Source organism: Embiotoca jacksoni, unplaced genomic scaffold, assembly GCF_022577435.1.
Source record: "Embiotoca jacksoni isolate LCO1_2020_lvr unplaced genomic scaffold, fEmbJac1.0.p SCAF_12, whole genome shotgun sequence".
Taxonomy (NCBI): Eukaryota; Metazoa; Chordata; class Actinopteri; family Embiotocidae; genus Embiotoca; species Embiotoca jacksoni.
This window is the reverse complement of record NW_027185252.1, coordinates 14,888,732-14,916,711: the sequence shown is the minus strand read 5'-3', so window position 1 is coordinate 14,916,711 and position 27,980 is coordinate 14,888,732. Positions and strand designations below refer to the sequence as shown.

At 42.7% G+C, this 27,980-nt stretch overlaps 1 protein-coding gene across 2 annotated transcripts; it reads left to right on the top strand.

Annotated features, from left to right (window-relative positions):
* The first annotated feature begins 7 nt into the window (after positions 1-7).
* LOC138195531 (striatin-like) lies at positions 8-27,958 on the top strand. 2 transcript variants are annotated; one of them, XM_069145030.1, is made up of 17 exons: positions 8-354; positions 11,609-11,712; positions 14,038-14,111; positions 16,805-16,883; positions 17,678-17,845; positions 18,665-18,800; positions 18,890-19,052; positions 19,922-20,032; positions 21,672-21,815; positions 21,921-22,057; positions 22,915-23,090; positions 24,255-24,302; positions 24,400-24,521; positions 24,604-24,771; positions 24,880-25,020; positions 25,749-25,937; positions 26,329-27,958. In XM_069145030.1, the coding sequence occupies exons 1-17, from the start codon at positions 142-144 to the stop codon at positions 26,496-26,498; spliced, it is 2,343 nt and encodes a 780-aa protein (XP_069001131.1). In that variant the 5' UTR covers positions 8-141; the 3' UTR covers positions 26,499-27,958. The 2 variants fall into 2 exon arrangements, with proteins under 2 accessions (XP_069001131.1, XP_069001132.1); XM_069145031.1 differs by lacking the exon at positions 19,922-20,032.
* Positions 27,959-27,980: the final 22 nt, after the last annotated feature.

Below are 27,980 nucleotides of genomic sequence, written 5' to 3'. Positions count from 1 at the left end.
ACAGCGAGCTGTCAGAAAGTCGAGTTCGTTCCCCCGAGCCGAGGAGACGGACCGCCGTCAAAAGGTTTCTGCCCTTCCGTTGGTATCTAAAGCACCTCGAGTCAGCGAGACGACGGATCGACCTTTTCACCGAGTCCGGCCATGGACGAGCAGGCGGGGCCCGGCGTGTTCTTCAACAACAACAACAACTCCGTTTTACCCGGCGGTGGCAAAGGACCGCTGCCCGATGGCGACGCTGGGGAGGCGGCCAGGGCGCAGTACAGCATCCCGGGGATCTTGCACTTCCTGCAGCACGAATGGGCCCGTTTCGAAGTGGAGAGAGCACAATGGGAGGTGGAGCGGGCCGAATTACAGGTACAAAAACCACAAAACAACCAAACCCCGCCACAGTTAACGAGTACACGGTCGCTTGTGAGCTGCTGCTTCTTTCTAGTCACTCGCGGACTTTCTGTGTTTGATTGTTCTGGGGACCGAGCTAGCTGGTAGCTGTAGCTCCGGAGCTAAAGCAGCTTTGCAGCGTCTCGGTGCACGACGGCTGTTTACGACCTCTTTACTGAGACTGAAACCACGAAACGTGCCTTTATAGGTTTGGAAAACAGACCCGAGTGGACGCTCGTATGTCAATTGATCTAATTAACAGACCTACACTTACTTGCAAAGTAGTTGTGTAGCTGTCTGCTTGCAGCTAAATGTGCAGCAACCCCGCCTACATTTGTTCTGCAGTTTATCTCCAAACTCTGGAAAAAAATGATGTTGGGAAAAAAAAAAAGGTAGTAGATGTGTTGTTGATGTTTTTTTTTTTGGAGCTCACAGACACCACACGAGATGGTCCGGAGTCAGGACGTGTTGTTTATGAAGCTATCTGCCATGTCACTGACTCTCTTCATCAGAATAATAAATACCTTAAATCATCTGTTATAAATAGACACGAGCTGGGAAGTCTGATGTTTAGTTTGCTTCAACTGGAAGATCATTTATTTTAGTTTTCCAGTCAAACTATACATTTTCACTGTCTGCATGTTTACAGGTGAATAAACTGACCCATGTCTTTTTCTGTCTTTGTTCACGGGAGGAGGAACTGTTGTTTTAGCCCTTAGTCTTGGTGTGTTTGTGGCTTTGTTAACAACGACTTTGTCTGGACACCATGTGTCAGACTATTCTTTTATCTGGGAGATGAATGGGGAGCTTATTACAGTTTAACTGTCACCATGTTTAACAGAAGTGTGTGAATGTTTTTTTGTTTTTTTTTCCCCTTGCATCATTTTTAAACCGGTTGTGGGTCTTTAGCCGCTGGATCACCGACAGAAACCAAAACGGACTTTTGTGGTTTTAAAAGCAGACGTCCCGATGGATAGACTGACCTCAGCTATCAGAGTGACGAGAGGGAGACACTGCATTGTTTCTGGGTTGGGTGACGTATACCCCCCGATCAGTGTAGTAAGGGCTTTGACTCATCAGCCTCATGCAGCACTTTCAGACTGGCTGGTGTATGAAGCTTCCTGTCTGCTGTCATGAAGCAAGATTATCAGCGAAGAAGCTGCAGCGACTGCGACTACGGCACGGGGAGGTTGCTAAATGGCCTTTTGGGTGGTTTGGTTGTGGCGGGAAAACAGTGAGCGCTCAGTTAGAGGTCTTGTTTTTGTTGCTCCTCACCCCAAATGTGAGGCTGGTGGGTATGTTTTGAATACGATTTGACCTGCAGGAGACTATTTATAACTTCTAGCGTACTCCAGATTGTGCTCTGATCACAGTATGCACCTGAATAGATGTCTGCTACTCTAAAGAATGTACTATGAATATTACTGTTGTTCATATTTTTATATCTTTTCCAGAGCAATAATGATGACTCAGATGCTGGAAAAACGTCCACAACAACAATAATGTAACCTTGTTGTGCCCTTGAGGAATTCCCACATATTGTAAACATACACAGTACTTTCACTCATAGAAGATGTCGGTGGTTAACGTTAAGTGAAAGAACCACAGAGAGGAAGTAAAAGATAACAAGTCACTTAAATGAGCGTAAATAGACATGTTTGAATAATGAAAGGCTCCAGTGGGCGCAGAGCCTTAATGGAAGACACCATGCAGCATCTCCTGCTCAGTCTTTGGATCCACTTCATCGCTCTCCAACATACTCACAGCATTCACCGTCATGTCCACACACTCAGCATTAAAACTGATGTTATCTTGCTTGTTATCAGGTAGAAGCCCCTTAAAAATGAAGCGATTTCACCTCCCAGCGACTGGTCTCCTGCAAGGAATTCTTTTCATTTATTTTTTTTTTATTGCTGTTTGTGAGTGACAGTTGAAGCTCTGTCTTGTGTCACTGTTTGGGAGGAAGGCAAACCCTGGTGGCTGTAGGAATGTTGTCCAGCCAGCCTGTTAGTCCTGCTCAGAGCCGCTCCTCTTCACTGAAACTGTACATGCCCGACTTGTCCTGCTGCTGTGTCATGTCTGTGTAATACATGGGCTGCTGTCATTCATGGTTAGACTCCAGCCGAGTGGTCTTTGATAATCAGTTGACTGACCCTGTCAAGCTAATTTGCAGAGGAAGTAATAAATTGCGGCTGTGGTTCGTCTGCAGTATCTTGTTAATGATAATGAGGCTTTAGAAAATGATTTTTTTTTCAGTATCGGTCAATAAATTCTTTTCAATTTGCAGTTTCACATCACTAACAAAAATCTCCCCATTTTACATGAAAGAACTGTCAGGAATTTTTGTTTATAAAATGATGATCATTTATAAGTACTGCATGTAACAACCATTTTCCTTACTGATTACTTGATTTAACATTTGAATCAAAAAAATTTGGAAAAATGTCCTCCACAATTTCCACGGTGGCCTCTTCAAATGTTTTGTTTCGTCTGACCAACAGTTTACAAGGAATTCAAACTGAGGAAACCTGCAAATGTTCACGTCACGGCCTGAATCAACACAGTAAATGACTACTTGATAGTCAAAATACCTTAATTGCAACTGTAGAGAATAGCTGATTGATTTCCTTTAACTTGAATAATCAACTGGCTGTTTCAGCGTCCCATTTATTGATTATCAGAATCAAATCGTTCCGGCTTACTTTTCCTGTTGAACGACTGAACAATTATTTGACTAATCGTTTGAGCACTCAGAGTAACTTTCCTGTTGGCACTGAAACTGGATGATGGGTTTGTCCATTCGAATGGGTTTAGAGATAGATTAGTGGCACACGCCAGTCAAGTGCATCTGTTATTTGTTTTTAATTAGAGCGATGAGGAGACAGAAGGGAGCAGTTCATTTGTATTGAACTGAAATTTGTTTGTTTTACGAGTGATCTTTCGTACATTTATCATTTCGTAATCAAGATTTACCAGAAAAAACTATTCTCATTCATATTGTGATACTGATTTAATTGAGATCACCTTGCTGCACTGATTAGTGCAGATCTTCTCCGGGCCTGATGATTGAGGTTGAATCGAGTTACATCCTGTACAGGCCAGGCGGTGCTCCAGCGTGCCTCATCCGCTCTCCAGTTATGGGGAAACCCCTGCTCCATAGAGTATCTCCTTGCCAAAAGTATCTTGTCAGCGGCCGTAATTTGACACCAGGAGAAGGTTGAAGGTGACTCAGGGTGTAAGGTGGCTTTATGCGGGTGCAGACCGAAACGTGGACCCACTTTTCTTCACTGGATAGAAGCGGCTCTATTGTTTCTAAAGCAAAGGCTTTTACTGTGAGCACGGTCATTATGTGTCCTATGCTATTCGATGACTTCTTTCTGTGCGGACTGCAGCCTAGAATTACCCTGCCTCCGTTAGATGACTTATTACTGAGATCTTGTGTTTGCTTTCACTAATGGCAAAGCCTGAGGCTTATTTTGCTCGATGGTGCGGCAATACGAAGAGCTAAACCGTGCACAAACATACACACACACACACACACACACACACACACACACACACACACACACACACACACACACACACACACACACACACACACACACACACACGTACATACCGTGGCATTCAGAAATTCAGAAATGGGAGTCACCGTCATTCCTCAGTCGATACTATGTCCACCCCTGAGCTGCAGTTATTTTTGCCCTCTCAGTGTGTGCGCCTCAGAGTGGGAAAGTGCAATAAAGCACGTTTCCTCACCAACAATAAGGTCGTCTAGGGACTGTTTATTTTTTTATTTTTTTTATATCTTTGCCCTCAGATATTGACACCGAAATTTAAGGCTCTACAAATGGTTAAAAAATACAGTTCACTTAGAAAGTAGTGTTACACAGTGCCTCACATCTTTTCTTACTTAACCAGGGTGTACACAGGTTTAAGACGGACTACAGTAATATTCACCACAGATGCAGTAATTGCAGCTCATATCACATATTGTGTGTGTGAAGATAATACTAAGCTGTTTAAAAGGGTTTGTGTCTATCCTGTGAGAAAGCCCGAAGGGGACGTGTGTTTATTAACTAAAGCCCGTGAGCTTTGCTCCTCGGTCTCCTGTTGGAATCACACCAGAGCCTTCGTTTGTGCCTCGCCGGCCTGTGAACTCCTCTCCTTCCTCCACTCGCACTCACAGTCTTCATTTGTCTACGTGGGTGTGCGGGACAGCTGCCTGGTTGTGCCACAAAGTCGCCTGCTTTTACAGTAAATCTGAAGCCGCCAGTCTGTCAGGGTTGTGTTCTCACCAGATCAAATTGCCTTTGATGTGGGGGTGATGTGATGTGATGTGATAGCCGGGTTTGTAGTTTTCTCACTTCCTGATGACAATTTTTTTTTTTTTTCTGCATTTAAAAGAATTTACAGCAGTAGTTTTCTTTATTTATGCGTGTTTATGTATTTACAAATAAAAATAGAATTTCACTGTTTTGTGCAGCTTGGCTTTTTGTTTATACAATATATTTTATTTAGATATTTTTTTTAACTTTTTATGTGAAAGAACATCATTTCACAGTTACACCATTTTACATACAAAGCCGATTGAAGTTATGCATTTTTATTCTCTATTCTTTTTTGCGTCATTTAAAAATGTCAAGAACGAATTTACAACCTTGAAGGTTATTTCTGCTCTTCTGTGAGAGTGTGCATGTTAAAATGTGAAAATACTCTTAAAGAAGTTTTGAAGAAGAAATGACACAGCCGCCTTAAGCTAAAAAAAAAACTGAGGACAGAGTTGTGTCCGACAGGCATTAGATGCCAGAGCTATTGAAAATGGAGATGATACTGAGTGAGCTTTTCTGTCTTGCGGTAGCGTTCACTCAGGCTCGGCCACTCAGACGGGCCAAAGGGCTTCAGCTGCCTCCTTGATTCCCGCCTCTCAGAAATAAAGCACTTTACTTGTTAGTCTGACCATCTGCAGACTTTGTTTATCATCAGACTCATCATCCTTGTTATCATTTTTCTCCCATTTCTAATCTTCTTCCCTGCGCAAATGCGTTTTTAGTCTGCAGATTGTTGAGCTGTTGTTTCTCTGTGATTCTTCCCCGACCACACCTCAGTCATACAACCTATTCGTCAGAGAAAATGCTGATGTTGAAAAATGCATTTCTCCGCCTGCATGTGTCCACGTGTGCGCCATGAGGTTTATGTAATATTAATGCAGCTACATGGGACGCAGCACCCTTAGTGCCCAACATTAGAGGCCCAACATGGTGCCTTTGTTTGCACCCCCTGCGAGGTAGCACTGCAGTGTCAACTTGACATGAGCTTTGTGACGGCAAAGTGTAAAGTGAAGCTCAAGTAGAAACTCGTGATTGGATGAAAACAACAAATCCGTGTCTGTGTGAAAGTTTAGGGAAAGAGAGGACATGTGTTTTTGACTGTGAGCAATGCGAGGATTTTCTTTTGCAATAGAGGTAAAAGGCAACGCTTGTTCCAGATAACTGAGCAGAAGTCTAAATCCCACTTTGAGAGGCTCAGTGTCTCAGCCTCCCCTCAGAGCAACCCTGAGTCTGTTCCCACGGACATGAGCAGCGTGGATCAATGTGCCGTCTGCGCTTGAAGGCTTCAGCGCCGATCACAGCTCCTCTGTTTCACATCGTAACTCACCGTTTTTATGGCACGGGGGGAGCAAAATGGACCAGTGGATGAAACTAAGCAGTTCGTGATGCCCACATCCGAACGTCAGAGGATTTTATAATACGTCTGCATACAGTCAGCATGTAGCCTTTTTTTTACAGATGCTTTAAGAGACCGAATGCAGTTGTGGTAAAACAACCAGTTTTAGTGTAAACACTTAAATTACCCCTCACCACCTTGAGCAGAGAGAAGACGGCTGGATGTTAAACTGGAGTTACTGAAGTTTCTTTGGGAGGGTTAAAAGGATAATCCACCTGAACTCAACCTTAATTCTACAAACCTGTTTTTATCACAATAAAGAATCGGTCATTGCAACAAAAGGTGGACGGAGTGACGTTTTATCCTGTAAGACGGCATCAAGTTGTCTCCTGTCATAAATATTGCCTCATATTTATGCTGTGGTTGACACCCCTTTTAAAATCTCCGGCTGTATTAGGTCATTGTGGGCAATGCTGCAAATCACTGAACACTGAGTTTGCTTTATGGCAGCGATGGATTTTATGATTTTTGCATCATTGAGATGATGACCTTTGGTTTCTCAGATACTTTATACGTGCTACATTTTCCAAAAGATCATCTATGTATATCCAAGGTGCCAGCAACACAACACCGTCATACTTTTATACTTTGACTGTGAAAACTATATCAAATTTCTTTCAATGTGGTATTACAAAGAGCTTAAAAATGTCCTTTTCTCTCAGAAAACTTTGCCTGACATGATCGATATTGGGATGAATTTTAACAGTCACCCACCTGTCCAAATAATGCTCTCCAAAATCAATATCTTGAGACGCCCATGTGTGGAATTACGTCTAAAGGTGTCTTTGAATTCCTTATTTAAATTGACACCATTGTATTTGAGGACTCAATCAATAAGATCATTACAAAAGAAATGACACTGGACAATCTACAATGATCACAATTCCTCAAACAGACAAATATTGTGAAGGAAATAGATCTCGCTTATCAGGATCTTCCTGACCAGAAATGATCTATTTAAACTAAACAGTAGATACAATTTTAAATACATTTCTTATCAGTTACTGATGACAAATATCAGTGTTTTAGTATTTTTATTCTCAAGATAGAACCTGTTTGAGGTTGAACTGTTTGAGACATAAAGAGGTGATGTTTTTTTTGCTTTAGCCACATTACAGTAGTTCCCAGCTCGTCTGCCTTGCTTCTGTTGTTTTGCTGCTTTATTTTTTTTTTCTGTTGCTACTGGTGTAATGGCATGCGTGGAATGTACTTGGCTAGTTATCAGGTCGGCCATCGTGGTGCTCATTGGTTTGCTGTATCTGTGAGAGTAAACCCAGTGTCCACTGAAAGAAAGGTTGTTTGCATTGCAAATGTGGGATTTACACCAGCCCGTTTCCTCTATTGAGCTGGGACTGCGGCCGAAGGGCCAGCGTGTGTGACCATTTTGTTTGTGTGTGAGCTCCGAGGTCGCATGAGTATCCGCTGCATTTCTTTTACAAATGGAGCGAGCTCAGTCTTGCCGCACTGGATTTTTCACAGTGTTCACTCTGTCTAGATTAAATGGACTCATTGTGTCGTCGATGTCTTAGACGATGACGCAGAGCAAGTCTGGAGGAAAACATGTCTGGTATTCACAAATCTCAGACTTTATAAGGCCTTCTATTTATTATAAATAGCAGGAGTAGCAGGGATGTGCTCGCTTTATAATCGTCACACATTCAGTGACTGACAATTAAGTTAAAAACCAAAATAGCATTCGGTGGAATTGTTTTCTATTGTCAATAAGTCACTGCCATCAGTGTGTGATTAAATTATCTCCTCGATAACACATGCCAGTGTAGTGACCCTAAAAATAAAGAAACAAAATGTGTGAATAGTTGTAAAACAGCCAACGTTGACATCAAACTAATTGGCTCTGCATGGGAAACACATTTGTGACTTGTTACTTGTAAAAGCTGAACTATATGTTTAAGGTATTTGTTTGTTTGTGCAGTTTGATCTGTTTCATAATATAATTAGGTCTCAATGGAAGCTGCTATCAGTCCATTTCTTCTCGTTTTACTAATTTAACTAAGAGTAGATATTTCACTCCCACACTACGATTGACAACATGCCAAAGCAGGAGGTATTGTAGCCAACTTTCTTACCAACTTAGCTTACCAAAATGTCGAGGTTCGTGGCTGCTGTTTATTTTCCTCGCTTGCCATTAGCCTATCTCTTCTGCCTCCTTTTCCTGTCTCTGAAAAGCCCAGCGCTCGCGATGGATGCCCCATTCTACATGTCTCTCACTCAGACAGACTGAGGAGCCCTTATCCTGCGGCGCAATAATGCAGTCAGTGTGAGGCCGGGAATTAAATGCTTCCTGTGTCTCTTCATGGCCAGAGTTGACTCATTGCATTCCTCCCAAGGTTAATGTTTGATGGAGGAGAGATGGCGAGCCAGAGATTCACAGAGCCGCACTCTTCTCTATCTCTGGCACGGCGGGACGCCAGGCGTCCCCGGGCCAGCGCTTCATGTGGATAAGGAAGTGAGCGGGCACTTGCTATCTCAATCAGCGCAGATGTACAGTTTCATCTACAGTGGAAAATGTGTGGATGTGCAATCTCGTGTCAGGTAACGTGTCGAGTTCAACCAAAATAACAACCCGACAAGCTGAACGAAGTTCTTCCCCTTTTATCGTTTTTGGATATGATTTTATTAAAGGTTGAGCTTCGCTGTTTGGCCATGCTTTTGCTCTCCCTGTTGAAATCAAGGCACATTAATTGTATATATATATATTTTTTTTTTTTTTTTTTTTTCTTCCTGAGCAGTGAGCACTCTGCATTGTTTTGAGATTTGAGAGAGATCGACTGTTCAGCTGAACATCAAGAGACATTTAATGGAAAATCACTGCAATTAGCCTAGTGAGGCTGAAGGTAGGCCCAGTTACTTGTGATAAAGTTTCAATGCCCCGAGGCTGTCGTCCCCACTGATAATTGGAGTGGAGCCACTTTAGCCAGAGTAAGTTATTTTGAGAGGGAGACAGGCTGGCCTAATCCAAACAGTGATAATTTTCCTAATGCCTTATTTGTGCCTCCTCCAGGGCTGCCTCTCCCACCCTCCCAAGACAGTGATTTACTGAATACAAGCAAGTTATTCATTAGCTGTCACTGTCACCACTTTTATTTTTCTCCTGTCATATCTGAAAACTCTTAATTTGAATCCACCCACCACGACTAATCAATACTTTTCATCAGGTAGAAAATGAATGACTACATCGTCTAAATCATCCGTGACTTCTTGGGCTTTGCTGTCATTTAGTCTATTCAGTATGTGACCTCCTCCTCCTCAGGGCACGTCCCTGAAACTGACCGTAGAAATCCACCAGAAGCCTTTTCGTTATGTTCAACCCAATTTTTTTACATTTTTTTTTGCTGCTTTTTTTTGTATTTCTGTGTTGACAACACGCAGTGATACTGGCTGGAGGATGTGGAAAATCAGCTCCATGCTAAACCTTATTATCCGTATTATAATACATTAGTATAGATCCACCTGACGATAGAAGTGCATAAAAGCGAGTGAATAATAAAGAACTGCTGATGTTATAGGTAGAGTGTTGTAAGTGCTGTGCATCTGTGCAGCCTGTTATCATGTGACTGGTGCCAGCTAAACTCTGCCCTGTTTACACTGTCCAACCGGTACTATATATCCTAGTTGCGTTGGAGCCATAGCAGACACGTCGCTGTGAGTTGCTCTGCGGAGAACTGTGCCGATGGTAAGAAAATGTTCACATTAATACGAGGCAGATTGAAGTGCTGTCATGACTCATTGTTGCAGGCAGCAGCAACGCCGCTTGCTATCCGTGTGAAACTGTGATCCAGCCCACTCAAACTCGCACCATCCTCTGCATGTAGAGGGAAATGCAGGGAATCACGTCTGAATTTGTTCCCGTTAAGATGTTAACCTGTGCTTTTAGGGGAAAGTGAAGTCTGTTTTTAAAGTTAGTCAAGAGCCGTTTGGCTCCTCGTTCTGTTCTCCATCCTTGTTTGCAACAGATCTACCACTTTGCTGACGCTCTTCTGCGCTAATGATTTACTGTTTCAGAGTTGATTTGTCATTTGTGTCTAAAATATGATTCAAACATTGCAGCTTTTCTGTCCTCTTGTCTTTCAGAGTGGCACTTAAACCCACCTCTCACTCTCTTTGTCTTGCTGGTGATTTTCTGAGATGGACTCTTAAAGCGAGTTTGATTGCGATGAGGTGCTGAAATGAAAAACAACAGTGTGCTTATCCTCTTTTCTGGAAACAACACAGTCTTTATAGACTTCAGCAGAGTTGTTGGCAGTCTTCGCCTTGTTGTGACCCCAATAATACTGGATGGACTGTGTCCTGCTGGTTATATTTTTTCTTTGGTCCTCAGGCCTCGTCTAGTGAATGACAACTTCATAAGGATCCAATACACTTGACACAAGAACGTAAAGCTTTAAGCATAAAATCAGAAAATGATTTAAAAGTGCATGAACGAAGATGATTAATAAATATTAAGAGGCATTTTTTCTTTTATTTATAGACATTCATAACAGCACTGTTATACAAATCCAGAATGCAGTAACTTCATATCTCATAATCATTGAGTTGTGACCAGAATTTGAATTTACCACAGTAAAATTATTGGACTGTAGAAACCTCACCGTTTCAACTGCACTAGTTAAGGCTAAAACTAGTTGGAGTGAAGTTACCTATACCTACCTTTAATTAAATATAATTGATGGACTTTAAATTAGTGTTGACGCTCTCTTAAAAATGTAGTTTGTTATCGCACATAAATAAGACGGTGAATAAATCTTATCAAAACGGAGGAAAAAAGTAAGTCTAAAGTAGTCTGCTCAAAACTAATTAAGTTACCATTGATGCTCTTTAGACAGAAAGTGTCATCTGACCTCATTTGACTGTTTTCCTTTTTTGTTTTTTTGCCAGGCAGACGACGTGTCATTTGATTATTTTGTGATGATCACGATCATACAGTATCTGATCCTGCTGGAAGAGAGACTGTTCTGTTCGATATGAGATCTGCTCCGTTTCATCTATTGGCTGCAGCTCTTGTAACGTTTGCTACAGTGTGCGCTGGTCTCTGCCACTCTCATAACGAGTATGTTTGTGCACGCGCTCGTGTGTGTGGTAATGTAATGTAATGTAATGCTGACTCAGACTAAGTGCGTCAACAGCTGCTGCCTGTTACTGAAAAGAGACAGCGGTGTGCGGAGGGAGGGGGGGAGGGGGGCGGCCAGTGTGTGGTTGGAGTGAGGAGGTTAGATTAAAATAGAATAACACGGATTGGCTTTATATTTCCCATTATGCCACGCATATTGATTTGACATCATCCTATTTCAGTCTCTGACAGAAGAAGCTGTTTTCAGATGTTTCCTTGGAGGTTGTCTTTTGAAGTCAAGTCTTTGTTGGTAGCTCACTAATATCCGAGATGCCAAAACAGCGGAAAAAAATCAACTCTATTTTTAAAAACAACGACTGTAAATCTCTTGGTGCTTAAAAATGTGACCTGACAATCCTATTTTTGTGTTTTCAGGCCCAGATCGCCTTCCTACAGGGGGAGAGGAAAGGTCAGGAGAACTTAAAGAAGGACCTTGTCAGGAGGATCAAAATGCTGGAGTACGCGCTTAAGCAAGAGAGGTGAGTACCTTACCTCCCACTGCTGCTTCAGCCCGCCCACAACACACAAATACCACCGTTAGTCTGCAACAACTGCAGTGTTTTCAGGTTTTATATGTTCATAAAATAAGGTCCTGCCTCTCAGAAATATGGAAAAGGATACTAGTTAGATTCTCACTGGTCAACAAATCAACATCCGCGGCACCTGCACTGAGCAACAAAAGGCCAGAGTGCAGCTCTCTGCACGTCTTTACTACAGGATTTCACTGATAATATATAGCGCTTTAAAAGAAGTTGCAGTTTCCTCTTGTTCTCTGCGTAGCAGTCTGATGTTTCAGCTGGTGTAAGCAGAAGCAGAATGCCAGAGAGATTCCCCCGAGTCCAGCTGGTGTTATGTCGGGTGCGTGTGTTGGCTTTGTTCGCTGTCGGATGCTGATGACTTTGCAGCGTCCTCAGCAGAAGGACGGGACGGAGCAGGAAAGAGGAATCCTCTCTCTTCCCAAGACAAGGTCATCGTCACGGCTTTCTTTCAGTGGGATTGCATTGTTCTCATTTTGCAGCATCCCGTCACCACACAAAAGGTCCCTGTGGTAGCAGTAGTGATAACGCTTTGCATTTCCCTTCCTCTTTCACACACGGCTGCACCCTGGAAGAGATATGTAGGTGATTTCAACACGTCCAAATTAATGTGACTCGGGGTCATTGAGCATATCGTTCAAGCAGAGGTTGAAGCGCCGGCCCTCTGCACAACTGAGCAAATAGTCCTCAGAGTATCTGTTAGGTGTGATTTAACGCCGTCTTTGTGAAGCCAGACAATCTGCTCACCGGCTCAACAACCACACAGGATGTATGTAACTGTATTGATGCAGGACTCTGATTCTATTCGACAACTGTGAGATTATTTGGAGTTCTATGAATGCAAATCATTGCTAAAGTGTGTGCAGGAAATCAGCAAAGTCCTCCCAGGAAATGTAAAGGTTAAGCTTGAGGAAATGAAAAGTGTGATCGATAACAACTGAAACGATTGGCTGCGCGTATTTTAATTAGATCTCGGATCAGGCAGGTTGTGTAAGCTATGAAAGCTTACACAATCTTTCTCGAGTTAAACGGGTGTCAAAATGGGTTAGATCTCCGTCGTCCTCTCGTTCAGCTCAGAGGTTTTTTTTTGCGTACCTGTTCTGTGAGGAACCTCATCTCAGGTTTATTAGGAACCTGTTTGTAGGGTATATTTATGTACTTTTCTCCAGTGAGATCACAGCAGACCCTGCCTCAGGAGCAACACTTAACCCAGGAATTACTACCACTTCCCCCCGTTGCTAAGCAACAGGTCACGTCTCCGAGGGTATCTGAAAGCAGTGGCAGAAACGGCTTTGTGGATGTGGGATGTACCCAATTTAAAATGAATTTGATTTTTGATGGGGGTTGCTTCCTCCACAGCACAGGAGAGTAGTGCGGTGGGGGCTGTGTGAGCTGAAAGGTGTGATTGCTCTCCCTGTGTTGACTCTTCACCAATGTTGGTGATGTGTGTGATGTCACTGGAGGAAACATAATCTCAATATTTCAAAGGCCGAAACGGATGAAAGCCTCACAATACTGTTTGACAAACTCTATCGCCTTTCATTGGAATCATATTGTGATGATATTTCTGAATTGTATTCATGTTTTTACAGTTTCTTTATAAAAACTGACAATGCCAAGCAAATTGGGTATTTAAAAGTTCTTCTTTCTCAAGCGTCTGATGTTAAATGTTTATTGCGTGAATTTGCATGCATTCGCTTCTACACCTGAAATGATTAGTCAATTAATTGGTCAGTCAATCACAGAAAATGTATGTTTGTCCATTTGTTGTAATTTTTTTCAGTACTGTAAAGCAAACACAACTTTCACTGGTTCCAGCTGCCCAAATGTGAATATTTTTTAGTTTTCATATGAAGAAAAAAAAAAGGTAATTTCTCATTTGATCATCAGACAAAACACTTAATTTGTCAGGATCATGGGAATTATGTTTAGTCTTTTCTACTATTTATTGACATGTAATAGACCAAAATGATGAAAAATTAATGGACATTTTTGCAGGTCTGTTTTCTGTATCATCATCGCCATCCAAAAATGTTCCTTTTAATGACTTGATATTCATTTCCATGACGCTACCCTACATCCTAATATAAAAGTGTGTCTCTGACAAGCTAACGTGTTTGTGAGAAGTAGAGCAAGTTGCATTTGGGATGACTTTCAAAGGCTGAAACGACGCATAGAGTTTTTTAAATAGCTTCTTCTCAGGCCTTTTTGATCAACACTGTTTGCTTATTTATCTGCCTCCCTTTTTTTTTTCTTCTTTTTTTTCAGAGCAAAGTACCATAAGTTAAAATATGGGACAGAGTTAAATCAAGGCGACATGAAGCCTCCGAGCTACGACTCTGGTAAGTCCATGGAGTGTGGAACAGCCAACTCCACCTCTTCATACTAAATCACTGTGATAGTTGAGTCCACATACCTCAAGTGACAGGACTGTTATGAATGTGAAGGCTGCATTCATGTCGAATCTTGTTTGTCTCGATAGATTTCCTCACAGTGTCCTCATCTGAATAGTGAAAGAGAACTTGTTGTTACAGACAGACTGTACGAACATTAAGCTGATTGAAAATGAACAAATAACAAATGTGATCACATTTCTTGAGAATAAGTACAGCCTGAGAGGACTGATGATGATGATATGTTTAGAACAGAAGACTTCGGACGAATAAATCACACTTTCATCTTTCTAACAAACACCAGGAAATCGTGATCTTGCGATCGCATAATTAATTACACATAATTAATGCAAGTACAACCAATATGCACAATGTTTCTGTCAGCTTGCAATTTAGCAAAATTCCCACAATTTCTCTGCAATAAAGGTACTCAAAAGAAACGTTGCTTTATCAACAACAAGCACTCCTTATATACAGTCAGCAAGGCTCTTCAACCTCTCCTCACATTATCATAACAAAGTGCATGCGGTTTGACTGGAAAAACTGGAAGTAACGGGTTTTATGGGAAATGTGGTTTTATCATCTGAACAAGTTAAGAATATTAAAATGCTGCTATCTAGCCACACAGATATTATATTATACAGATATATTTGTCTCAGCTTTCTTTCTCCACTGAAAAATACATTGGAAGTAATTTGAATTTGATTTGTGGTGCTCAAAACATCTGAATTTAAGAAACTTCAAGATCGTTGTACCGTAACCGTGTCCCTGATATTCTGTATAATCCACAGAACTTTCAAACGTTTTATTTCTTTAGAAGAAATCAATCCACGTGGGAGCTGTTAACAGTGTGTTCTGTGGATTATTCAGATTAACAGGGACATTGTTTTTGAAAACAGATATTATTGAATTTTTTTCATGTAATTAGAGCTGAAACAGCAAATCAAATAATATATCAGTTGATCAACAGAAAATTAACAATCAGAGTTTTCATACAAAACAAATATTTGCAGCCTGTCAGTTGTGAGAATGTACTTATTTCATTTTTCTTACAAATCTTTGGGGTTGTGCCAGTTTAGGGATTTTTCACAGTTTTCTGGCAATTAATCTGCAGATTTAGAGGAATTGAAAATAATTAAAACTGTAAAATTAAGGGGTTTTTTTGTTTGTTTTTTTATGTAGTGAACATTGCAAGTTTCATTCTGAACAATCAAAATGATTTAGTCCACACTCTGAAAGCTGCCAGTGCAAAAAACAGTCCTTTTTTAGCCAACAAGGAGAAAGAGACTCTTAAGATCTTAGAAATGTAGAAATTTGAGCATCTGTAATTCAAAGACAAATCCACCTGCTGATGACGAGCGACTGGAAAAACCTCCTCCGACAGTAACTCAATAGTTGTTGTGGTAATATTATCTTAGCAACTGAGTGAGGTTTGAACCACATTGATCTTTATCAGATATCTGAAAACTCAGACAAATACAAGCAAATCTCTCTGCATGACTAAATAGCACCACAGGTATGTCACATAAATTCACTCAGTCAACATGAACAAAGCTCAAACTTCTTTATCCACACAAATCTTAAACATCTAAAATGTGCTCTGCCTTTCCATTACAGTACCTTGTTTTACCCCGGTAGCACTCCTACATCAGCACGCTACCTGTTTCTTGTTGTGTTATTGTATTTTAATTGGCCTCTCATGTTCGAGTCCTCTGCCATCATTAAGTCAGATTGCGATATTTCCTGTCCTCATCTCTATTCATGAGGGCGCCGTTCAAAGCGCCCGAGCCCTTGAAGTGTTGATGAATGAGGGGAGGTGAAGGGGAGAGGTGTTGGGTGAAGGGGGAGGAAGAAGAAAGAGGGGGAGGGCGAAAAGCGAGAGGTGTTGCTGGTGTGGTGGCGCACCTGCCCACACATCATCCCCCTGAATATGACCCACTTTTTGAGGCACCCTCGTCTCTTCGCTCTGCCAAATCACCTCGACACGCACACAGAACACACGTTCTCGCCCCCATCTGAATCTTATTATCACGTCTCTCTGCGCCACATGAAATTCCCAGCTGACTCACGAGCTTAGAGCTGACGTTAAATATCAAAGTGAGCTCTGAATCCCATCATTGTTTGTTTTGTTGTCGGAGCCAATAACTGTATTGTTTCTGGACGCTGCAGGCACTGACACAAATCGCTGCTCTTTTTCATATGTCATGGGACAGGTGGAGCAGGAAGCAGCCATTTAAAATGAGTCAGAATACTTAATTAAATGCCAAATGTATTGTTAAAGCATCAAGGAACAAACTGTTATTAATGAGTTTTTAAATCTCCTAGCTGCTATTGTTTACACCGTTTTATTAAAGTAACACTAATCTATTCTGAGGTAAATATATTAGTTAAAGTCATCAAAGTTTGGTTAGTTTTGCACTAAACATTAAAGTGTTTACTCTCGGGCACAATTTAAAAAGAAGCAACACCCTTTTCTCTTTAACTGTATTTGAGTATTTACTTACTGAGAGCCACTAAGTACGTGTGCAGTTGCCAGGATGCTGTGATACAGGAATGCTCTGGTCGTGTTTACAGAGTGGAAATAGTGTCAGCGGGTGTGCTGTTTGTGGAGCGCTGATTTGTGTCGCTCTCCTCTCCTCCAGATGAGGCCAATGAGAACGAGACTTCTGGATCGCTCAACAATCAGCTGTCCTGGAAGCAAGGCCGGCAGCTCCTCCGACAGTGAGTGCACACGCTTTAATCCTCCCGCCCAGAAATCTGTCTTCCACCCAGAAACCTTCCAAACCCACTGAAGAGAACTGTATTGAAATACCAGGGTGTCAACAGGCCTCCAGTTACATTTCTCTGCAGTGGTATTATCACTTGTGGCAGACTAACAGGTTTTGTGAGTGTGAGTGCGAGTGCGAGTGTGAGTGTGAGTGACTGCCAGCAGTGCCGTGAGTCAATAACTGTGGAGAAGAGCTCCCTCACATGGGCAGCAGCGGTCATTGCCTGCTCTGTCTGTTTTTATTTTCTATTTTTTCCAGTTGTCTCAGGAGTGTGGTTATGATATCATCCTACTGTCCAGTCAGTCTGTGTAAATAAACTGGTCTCCGGCCGTTATACCAAACACCATCAGGCAGCCTCACACATCATCTGTCCCAACATGCCGGGTGATAAAGCAGCCTGTTTATTCACGGATCAATAACGTGCTAAACCACCCCTCCATTTCAGTCAGTCGCCCGCTCAGATTGCTAGAGCTAGAGGTGTCATATTTGATGAGTAGCTCATCCTGCTTCAGAGCTGATACTGTTCACTGGACCATTGCCAGAGGACATGACTCTTTTAACACTAACAAGTACTCTTTCTCATCTTTGATCACATTGAAGTCTTGACAATAAATTTAATGCAGTAATTTAATCACCCTTGCCTTTGTATCTTTCTGCACTCTTGTCACACGACATCACATAGCTCACAATTTACATTTTGTGTAAAACCAAATACAACCAGATCTAAGTTCATTTACTTCCTTCCAGGTACCTGCAGGAGGTGGGCTACACAGACACCATCTTAGATGTGAAGTCCCAGCGAGTCCGAGCACTGCTAGGACTAGCCGGGGATGGAGGCGGGAGGACAGGCGAACGTAGTACTGAGCCTTTGGTCAATGGGACGGACACAACGACAAAGGGCATGGGCACCAGAGGGTGAGTATGCTCCTCTGAAGGCACCCACAGACTGTGCATTAACAACACACAAGTTCACTGTATCTCACACTGCAAAATAGGTTGAATAAAGTGGAGGTAACAGTCTGTAATTACACTGTAAGATATCACTTTTGAGACGTGTCAGATTATGCGATAGTAGTTTGTTGCTCTACAATATAAGAAGGGAAAAATTAGAGACAGTTCATCATCTCTCCTCTTTAAGCTGTTTTTGAAAATGTGGAAAAATAAAATCTTAAGCCAAAATTAGTGGGGGAGAGTGTAACCCTGCTCACATTTAGACTATTAAAAGATGCTACAATTTACCAATGCTCCCTTAACACCTCACATACACAGAGAAGCCTTTTCCCACTCAGTTACTGTAGCACGAATATTAATTTATTATAGTTGAGCCCAAGTATGGAAAAATTCTTTGGCTCACTAATGCTGATGAGATTTACTTCTGCCTAAACATTGCAAAAACTATGCATTTGAAAACAAAAATGTGCTGATGTGGATGCAGCCTGTGTATTGAAATCTGATTGCGAATGAAAAGGTATTTTTTTTTTATACTAAATAGCATTTGAAGCAGTTTGGTAGGTGCCATAAAAATGTAATAAAGTTCTGTACCCAGCCTGATCTGGGACACCCTAAAGTGTTCAGTGGCCTGTATCGTTAATTAAGGTAATTCATTGATTAATGCTGTTACCTGCTGATATATAGGTGGAAATAAAAAGACAACATGAAAATGACTGTGATAATTGCAGTCACACATTGTCGGTGCAACTGTGTGTTAACGCATTCGTCACTGTCCCTCAACAGGAAAGCTGAGCTCTCTGAGACGAGCGCTGTGCTGGAGGCCTTCAAGTTCATTGAGAATGCAGCAGCTGAGTTCAGTGATGAAGATGACGAAGACGACAGCGAGGGGAAGGACAGGACCCATGTGGAATCTCGGACGGTAAGAGACCAGTGTGCCCTCACCGTCTGGACCCACACAGTAAAGAAGAAGCTGTTCAATTCAAAACGACCGTCGATATTTCCCTCCAGATCTTGAGGAAGAAGCCTTCATCGTCAACGTTGCCGGCCAATATGGACACCAGTGAGGACCCTGACACAGAGGAGGCACTGAAGGGCTTTGACTTCCTGTCCAGCCCTGACGAGATGGACACCTCGCCGGAGTCCAGAGGCACAGGGGACGGCACAGACTGGGGTGAGTCATGGATCATGTCAAGAAGAAAGTGCAGAGCTGGAACTGGATCAAAGTACTATCTCAACACCACAGACGTAGTAACTTTACCTACAATATCTAAATGATAAAAGTGATGATCTACAAGTACAATATATAAGATTGAGGCACTGAAAAGAACACTGATTATTTTATGCTGTAATACTTATAATTTTCCTGTTTGTCTAATTTTCAGCTCATAGTTTGGTGATCGTTCATGGCGTACTCGTCATTCATATATCATGCTGTGGTCACGAGTCATGTTGTTGGGAGTTTCTCTGTTTAACCCATAGTTTGTGATCTCTTCCACTGTGTGTTCCCATAGCCAGCCTGTGACCACAATGTGTCTTCCACTCCTCTGTGTCGTCAAGCCAACCTGATTCCCGTTTTTAGTTTGATATTTAGACCAAATCCAGAGAGAAAAAAATGGACTGATGTCATGCTGAGGTCTTTTTCTTTGTATTTGAACGCAGATTTGAGTCATGTGTGTAAAATAATGTGATTATTAAGACTTCATGTGTGATGAATTTCTGATTACATTTGGCATGACTCCCAGATGTCCAAAGCAAAGAATTCCCCACATGGCATGAGCGTCCCTCCTGCCTCTCTTCACTGATAGAAAAGAAATCAAAAGAGAAGCCTGTAAATGCTGCTCCCTATTATTTAACATCACTGAGGTGGTAGTGGCCAGCAGCCCTTTTCAGCTCACACTCTCCTGGAGGCCTCAGAAACCTCCAGGAGAGTGTCAACCTGCGAGGGGTCTGCGCTCCTCACCCACCCTGCCAGGCCGCTCGGGCCTCGACCGGGGCAGTTCCTCAACAGCCTCTCGGTCTGGTTTTGTTCCCCCTGTGTAGAGAAGGACGAGCAAGGTCCCATTTCTGAGGCCTGGGACGTGGATCCGGGCATGATAACCAAACTCAAGGAGCAGTACAGAAAGGAGCGCAAGGGGAAAAAGGGGGTGAAGAGTAAGTCCTGTCGGGCGTTGCTGCCTCCCTCCCTCTCCTCTCTTTGTAGAGCCTGACTTTCAGCCAAAAAGCCTCAAATCAAAAACAAAACATCTTCATTGATTCTCACCTCCCTCTCCAGCTGCTCCTTATTCTGCCTCTGTCCTCTTGTCATTTCATACTGAAGACTCTTCTGTCTTCTCGTGAATGACATTCAACATCTGTCATCATTGTTTTCCCACCCAAACAACCTGTGATGCTTGATGCACGTTTGTCTGTCCTGTTCAAGTCTTCGTTGTTTTTTTTTTACCTTTTATATTCACATATACGTCATCATCTTGTCCACACTGTTGAATATCAGAGATTAATATGACACTTGGGCGGGATGAAAAGTCCATCTGTGTCCCATCTGGGGTAGCGGTAGGCCCCTCTGTCATCTGTTTCTGTATCATCTCCAGTCATAATAACATAATTATCACCATCTTTATCCTCATCTGTCAGCCATGTTGATGCTACAGTAACCAGGAATTTTGCTGCTGCTGTAAATTGATAGCAATTAAAAGCTTTTTCAGTGACTCAGTGAAGTGACCCAGCTGAATACTACCGCTCTCATGATAACAGCCCACTTCAGACTCATCCAGCTGACTGAGCTCTTAGATTTGACATTTTACGAGCCCCTCTGCTTTTCCTGCTGCTGTGATTGAATCACGAGATCTACACCTCAGTTCGTCTCTCTTTCCTCCTCACTCGACTGCAACGGCACGTTTTACACTTTGCTTTTTTTCTCCTCTGGTTTTTGCAGAGATGTATTTATGTTCTTCATACTGTGTTGGTGCTTTATCACTTCAGTGGGCGTGTGGAGGAGATCATCTGAGCGCCACTAAGGATTTTAAAGGAATAGTTTGACATTTGGGGAAATATGTACATTCTGTTACTGGTAGAGTTGGATTAAAAGATCAATACCAATCACATATATCTGTCTGGTCAATACAAGCAATAAACAGCATGGAAACATACATGGAAGTGATATTTGAATCAAGTTGCTCTTTTACTGTTGGTTATGTGCCAAACTGTTGTTTTTTTTAGCTGGCCCAGTAACTCCCTGACGTCTCCATTGTTTGCTTGGCAGCTGCTCTCAGCAGCTAAGTTGTTACCCCTCGTTTCCAGACTCTATGCTAAGCTACACGACGCTAATTCCCAGTCAGAAAGAGGCTTTTAAGAATGTCAAACTATTCCTTTAGCCAGGGTGTGATTCCTTTGGGGATATGCTTGCGTTGGAATAGATAAACATTCATAATTGGTTTACCTAATATTTCTGACTGGCCCTCACAAAATCCGTCTCCATCTGATATTCTTCTCTCTACACAGCCCACATTTAAGGATAAATGTGCCTCAACACCTTTTCTACCTCTTCATTTAACAAGGACTCTGCTGGTGGCTTCTCTTCATTTTCTCTTCTTTTACATATTCATTAATTTATTTTCTTCCCTTTCAGTGCTGCTTTCTTTTCATACGTGTGCGTTCTTTCTTTCAGCTCGTACTCACAGTTTTCTGATAAATTACTTTGTTGTTGTTGGGTTATTGTTTTATTTATTTATTTATTTTAATCTACGCTCCAGCACTGTATTTTTGTTAACTGTTGACCTGACTCGTTAAACAGGGCCGAACCGGTCCAAGCTGCAGGACATGCTGGCTAACCTGAGAGATGCAGAGGACTTGTCCCACATGCAGCCTCCATCCACCCCTCAATCCAGGCCCAACGTGGCCCGATTCAACGAGCATGAAGGCAACCGAACAGATGAAGGTGCTCAAAAAACAAACAAAAAAGCAGTCAAGTACCAACTCTTTGTTAAATTGAATTAAACTCCCTTTACCGCTTGCTAACGTGTGTTTTTTGTTCTTTCTCCAGTCGAGGCTTTGACCTTCCCGCCCACTTCAGGGAAGTCGTTCATTATGGGCACAGACGAGGCCATGGAGAGCGAGCTGGGCCTGGGGGAGCTGGCTGGACTCACGGTGGCCAACGAGGCCGACAGTCTGGGATATGATGTGAGCAGGAAGAGGCCGAATGCATTTTAAGAGCAAAGACTCCCATTTCTCAGGGGAAAACTATTTCTGTTCACGTTGTCATCCGAGCCTTATGAAGAACAGCCCTCACCTTTCTCCTCTAATGCACAACACATTTCCCTCCGTCACGTGATGAAAACTCTCAAACAGCTATTTTTTTTACAGACGGTGTCAGAGAAGCTTTGATGTGAAGTGCAGTGATGATCTAATTTACTGCAGTAGTGTCACACGTCTAATGAGAACACACCAGAGGAGGTTGTAGTGGGCTTTTTTTTTTTTAATAAAACTAGGTTGGACTCTATTATGATAACCGGTGTTTACACGCAGGCAAAACACCAGCAACACTAGAAGTATCTGGAACACGGTGTTTTGGCCTGTGGCCTTCATTGTGGTCAGGGACGCTGGAGTTTGAATCGCTTGTTGAGGTTGTTTTTTTTTCCTTCTCCATGCACCTCGTCAGGAGATGGATGACGTTCTGCCAGAAACTTCTATTTTGCTCCAGCAGGCATTTACACAAGAATTATGTTCATAAAAATACACAAAACCTTATCATTAATGAATAAATGGCTTTAAAGAAAAGTGCTTTTTAATCACAAACAACAGTACTGACTATAATTTAATCCACTCTTCAATTACCGATAAATTACAAACCTTTAGGTTTTTTTAAATCCCACTTTTCACTGCATTTTTTTTTAATCCATGAATGTGTTATGTTTGACTGCTCTGTTACTGGCTAGTAAACTTACTGAGTACTAAACATGCCAGGTGGAGCTCAGTTCAGGACTAGAGATCATTACATTTTGATGAATGGATGTTAAGTTCTGATGTCCTCTCCTCAGATTGGCAACAACAAGGATGCCATGAGAAAAACATGGAACCCCAAATTTACTCTGCGGAGTCACTTTGACGGGATTCGTGCTCTGACCTTCCACCCTGTGGAGCCCGTCCTGGTCACCGCCTCAGAGGATCACACACTCAAGCTGTGGAACCTGCAGAAAACTGCTCCCGCCAAAAAGTAAGAATGTCTTCACTCACTATGAACACCACCACCTCTTTGGTTTTATGCTTTTCTTATCAAAAATGAACAGTCGGTCCTCCCTTATCAGCTCTGTTAGAGACACTCGGACCTCCGTGTGTTTCATAAACTTATCTTGTACCTGAAGCAGCAGAGCGAGTGTCATTAAAGATAAAGAATGGCTCGTCCTTGTTGCAGATCTGTCACATGATTCAGTGACGGGAAACTGTGTGACAAAGAACTGACGACACTTTGCTCCACAGCTCTCATTATGTCATGCTTCCACTGTGCAGCCCACACAGCTCTAGTAATACCGAGTGTCTATTTTTAGACACTGAAGTCATCTTAAAGTCAAGGGTATTGTGAAGAAGACAATAAAAACATGGTGCAACTGATGGATCACTCATGCGGCAGCAAGTTGTACTTCCATTTACGGCTTTCTCAGGGGGCTAAAAGAGTGACAAGCTCGGCATTGAAAATAAGATTTGGCCTTGAAAAACAAAACCTGAAACGGAAAAAGAATCACTGGCATTAAAGCACTTGCGTTGGAAAAAAAAACTGTATTGGTTCTGTGGGAAAAACCAACGTCGGAAAGAAACAGACTTACCTGCAGTTTGGGAGCTGCAGGTGAAAGAAATCTCCAAGATACGTGGTCGTGGTCATCAGTCTTCTGACCGGAGGGCAGCTTCAGGAAGACACTCCTCATTAGTGTTCAAATTAAATGCCAGTTATGTGCAAGTCCCCTGCTGCTCACCTCCTAAAACTCCTCCTCCCTACACAAAACACTGACAGAGATTTGAAACTGAAAAACGAAAGTTTGGCATCGAAACCTGACATTGAAAAAATTGTGTCAAAAAAAACTGTCACTGACAAAAATCGGAAGATTGACAGACAAAAAATATCCAAATATAAAAAGATGTTGAGATTGTAAGATTATACTTTTTACACAGAACTGCTTCATTTTTCAGGGAAATACTTTTCAGTGCCAAACAACCTTTTTCTAATGCAAGTGTTTCAGGTCCAAGAATTAATTTTTCAGTTTTGGGTTTTTGTTTTTCAATACCAAACTTTGACGTGATATTTAGCACCAATAATTTTGAGTCATATCACTGTCACGTCCTGTATTGCACATGTTAGAGTAATGAACATATTGTTTGTCCGTAGGAGTACATCTCTAGATGTGGAACCCATCTACACGTTCAGAGCTCACAGGTAAAAACCACATGAATAAAAAAAAATAATTTAAAAACAGTTTTTGTAAGTGTTGGTTTAGTGCATAAGAAATAACTCATCATTATTGAAACCCCAGGGGGGCTGTGCTGAGTGTGGTGATGAGCAGCACAGGGGAGCAGTGTTTCAGTGGAGGGGTTGACGGCACCATACAGTGCTGGAACACCCCCAACCCCAACATCGACCCCTACGACTCCTACGGTAACGGCCTCGAGTGTTTTCTTTGAATCGGAGGATTCTCCGATGACGTGCTTGGATCACTGACCGGTGTTTTCTGTGACAGACCCGTCGGTGCTGCGGGGAGCGCTGAGCGGACACACCGACTCGGTTTGGGGTTTGGTGTACAGCAGCGCACACCAGCGCCTCCTTTCCTGCTCTGCAGACGGGACCGTGAGACTGTGGGATGCCAACACCACCTCCCCCGCCCTCGCAGTATTCAACGAAAACAAATGTACTGACCCGATTTGTGTCGTAGTTTTTGATTTCTCAAAATCTTCTTAATTGAATAGTTCAAACGTATTTCTGTGTTTGTTTTTGTTTTTTTCCCCCTCTGCACCAGCGATGGGAGTTCCCTCCTCGGTCGACCTAGTGTGCAGTGAACCGGCTCATCTGGTCACATCCTTCACAAACGGGCAGATTGGCCTCTTCAACATGGAGACCCGTCAGCTGGTCCTCAGTCTGGAGTCCAGTTTGGAGCCAGGTACTTTAGGAGCTGCGTTGAACCTGAAGCGCTGTGTGATAGAGATGGAAGCAAACACGAGAAGGTTTATCACCCAACTGTGGTTTTTAGGGGTTCCACTGGAGTGTTTTCGTCCTACTTGAAGCAGCATTAAGACAGCGGAAGACCCAGATTCTTTATTGGTTTCCAGGTTAATGATAGTAATAACAAAATGCATCCCTGTTGTACGGCCTAATGAATTCAGTTACAATGTTGAAATCAAGACGAGTGAAAGAGCTGTTAGAAGAAGGGCTCTCTACTGACACCTGGTGGCAGCTGCAGGAAGCAGAAACACAGGATTGTGGAAAATATATGTTTGCTGATTAACACATTTTTCGTCTTTAGTGCCTTTTAGGTAACTGATACAGAACTTGATACATGAATTACACCCGAGGATGCATTTTATAATAACGCTGAGTATGTACTGTGGCTCTAATGTCACAAAATGTGACACCGGTGGGGACTTATTGCACGAGCTCAGAGTAAAATCGAACGTTTACGCGCTCTAACGGAAAACATGCACATCAGCGTAAATATGTAAACCTGCTTTAACGAAACTTACCTTTGTGTTGCATGAGGTTTGATGGCACACAATGATGCCTTGAAGCCTCCTTCGTATATTTGCCTGGAATGATTCTTTTACCTCCAGTTGCTCTACCGTCTGACTCCTGCTGTGTGAGGACTAACGTGCCCGTCTTGTTTTTAACCAGGCACTCCCTGTCAGATCAATAAGGTGCTGAGCCACCCCACCCTTCCTATCACCATCACAGCACAGGAGGACAGACACATCAAGTTCTTTGACAACAACAGCGGGAAGCTGATTCACTCCATGGTGGCCCACCTGGACGCTGTCACCAGCTTAGCTGTGGACCCCAACGGACTTTATCTCATGTCAGGCAGTAAGTACCTTTTGAAGCAACTTCTCTCACTTCACTGCGAAATCGAATTTAGTATCGCCGTTCCTCTTTACACATCCATCACACTCACCTATGGCCAAAATGAAACCTGTTGTCCACAACCGAATCTTTCGTAACGATTTTCAGATCCAGATGTGCATTTTTCTCTGGAACCCTGTTGATACAAATTAAAACCATTTGATAATGACTCACTCTTAAGTCGCAAGTGTCGAACAGGTTCCTCCACACACCATACTGTCCTCGTATGTACCACAAATATATGAGCCCTGTTTCCAGGTTGTTTTTTAAGAAAGTGGTTCACACTCGTAGGTGCTTTTTGCACCTTGAATATCACAACAAGTTAAGTCACTTGTAACTCACCTCTTCTCCTCAGGTCATGACTGCTCCATCCGTCTGTGGAACCTGGACAGTAAAACCTGCATCCAGGAGTTCACGGCTCACAGAAAGAAGTTCGAGGAGTCGATCCACGATGTTGCGTTTCATCCGTCTAAATGCTACATCGCAAGCGCCGGCGCAGACGCTCTCGCCAAGGTGTTTGTATGACGCGGAGCTGCGTCTCTCCCCACAGCCCCGCTCTCTGACTCAGCCTCCCATGATCAGGGACCAATAGAGACACAGCAGGGGAAGGACCTTCAGGCGGGGGTCCAGGCCCACCTCACACAGCCCACTGGTCTCCTGGCAGACTGGCAGACTATATAGCTGCTAGCCTCTCGCAGGGTGCGACTTTCCATAGAAAGGGTCCGCAGGGAGGCCCATCAGGAGGGGAACTGCTCTCTGGTCCCCCATCCCCCATCCAGGCAGGCCTGGGTGTGACCGGCCACAGCGCCCCCACAGGCAGACTAAAACTTAACCTCCATAGCTAGGAGGCTCAGGACAAGTGTTAAGAGTGTGCAGTGGAGAAATGAGGTTTCAAGCCCCTTCTTCTTCTTCATCTTCTTCTTCATCTTCTTCTTCTTCTTCTTCTTCTTCTGCCCCCGTGGCTTCACGCTCACCCCACATCCCTCAGGCCCTCGACCTCCCCTCTCAGACCAACCAGGTCCAGGCCCCTTTACTCCAAGTCAGGTTTTGTGTTGTGTCGTTCAGAAACATGGGGTACTGAAGGCCCGCTGGAGCTGTCGTGGAAGCCTCTCACTTCCTCTCCTCTGCTTCGCAGACTGACTGTGCTTGCTGGCCTGCCTTTATTTTTCCTTTTTAAACCATGTATTGACAAATGTGCCTTTGCTTTAAAAAGGTCTTGAAAATGTTATTTTAACGAGCTCGTTTCGGGGAACAGGGAAAGAGGGGGACGGCAGAGAACTGGAGCTGGTTGTCACAATGTTGTCGATTTTAACATTGGATGTAAAATTACAAATGCTTATAATAAACAAAATATATATTCAGTCTTAAAATTTACTGTGCAGCGTGAGTTTGAGTGCTCCTTTTTGATAAGTGTGGTTGGGGAATCAGTTTTGTGCATTTCAAGGCAAAGCTGGTAGAGTGATACAGACCATTAAATATATTGCCTGTTTGTTAGATTCAAGTAATTGTACACTTCAGAAGTAAGATTACAAACGTGTGTCCAAAATAAACCACCTTGGTTATATAATTACAATTCAAACTTGGTTCTAGATGTCAATTTTAGGAAGAACTAACTGATTTTGGCCAGTTTGCTCTTGTTTGAATTGAATGGCTTGTACTGTATGTAGTTTTCCCCCAGTCGTGTGGACATGCTTGACTACAATGTGATGTATCATGTCCGGGTATTTTACAGTAGTCCAGTGTTTAGCCGGAAATTAGTGCAGTACTTTAGGACTATTTGAAATAATGAGTTAACCATCCGACACTGAGGGGAAGAGAATTGTCCTGCAATTCCAGTTCACTGTAAAATGAGGAGGTGAAACAGAAAAAAAAAGAATCAATCAAGACGTTGTACATGTAGAGTACAGCTTCAAATGAGCCATTTTCTCAGTCACTGGTTTGTTTATGAAAGTATGTTCAAAATAAAACCTGCTGTAAAATGTTGACTGGGTTCTGATGGTGGTTATT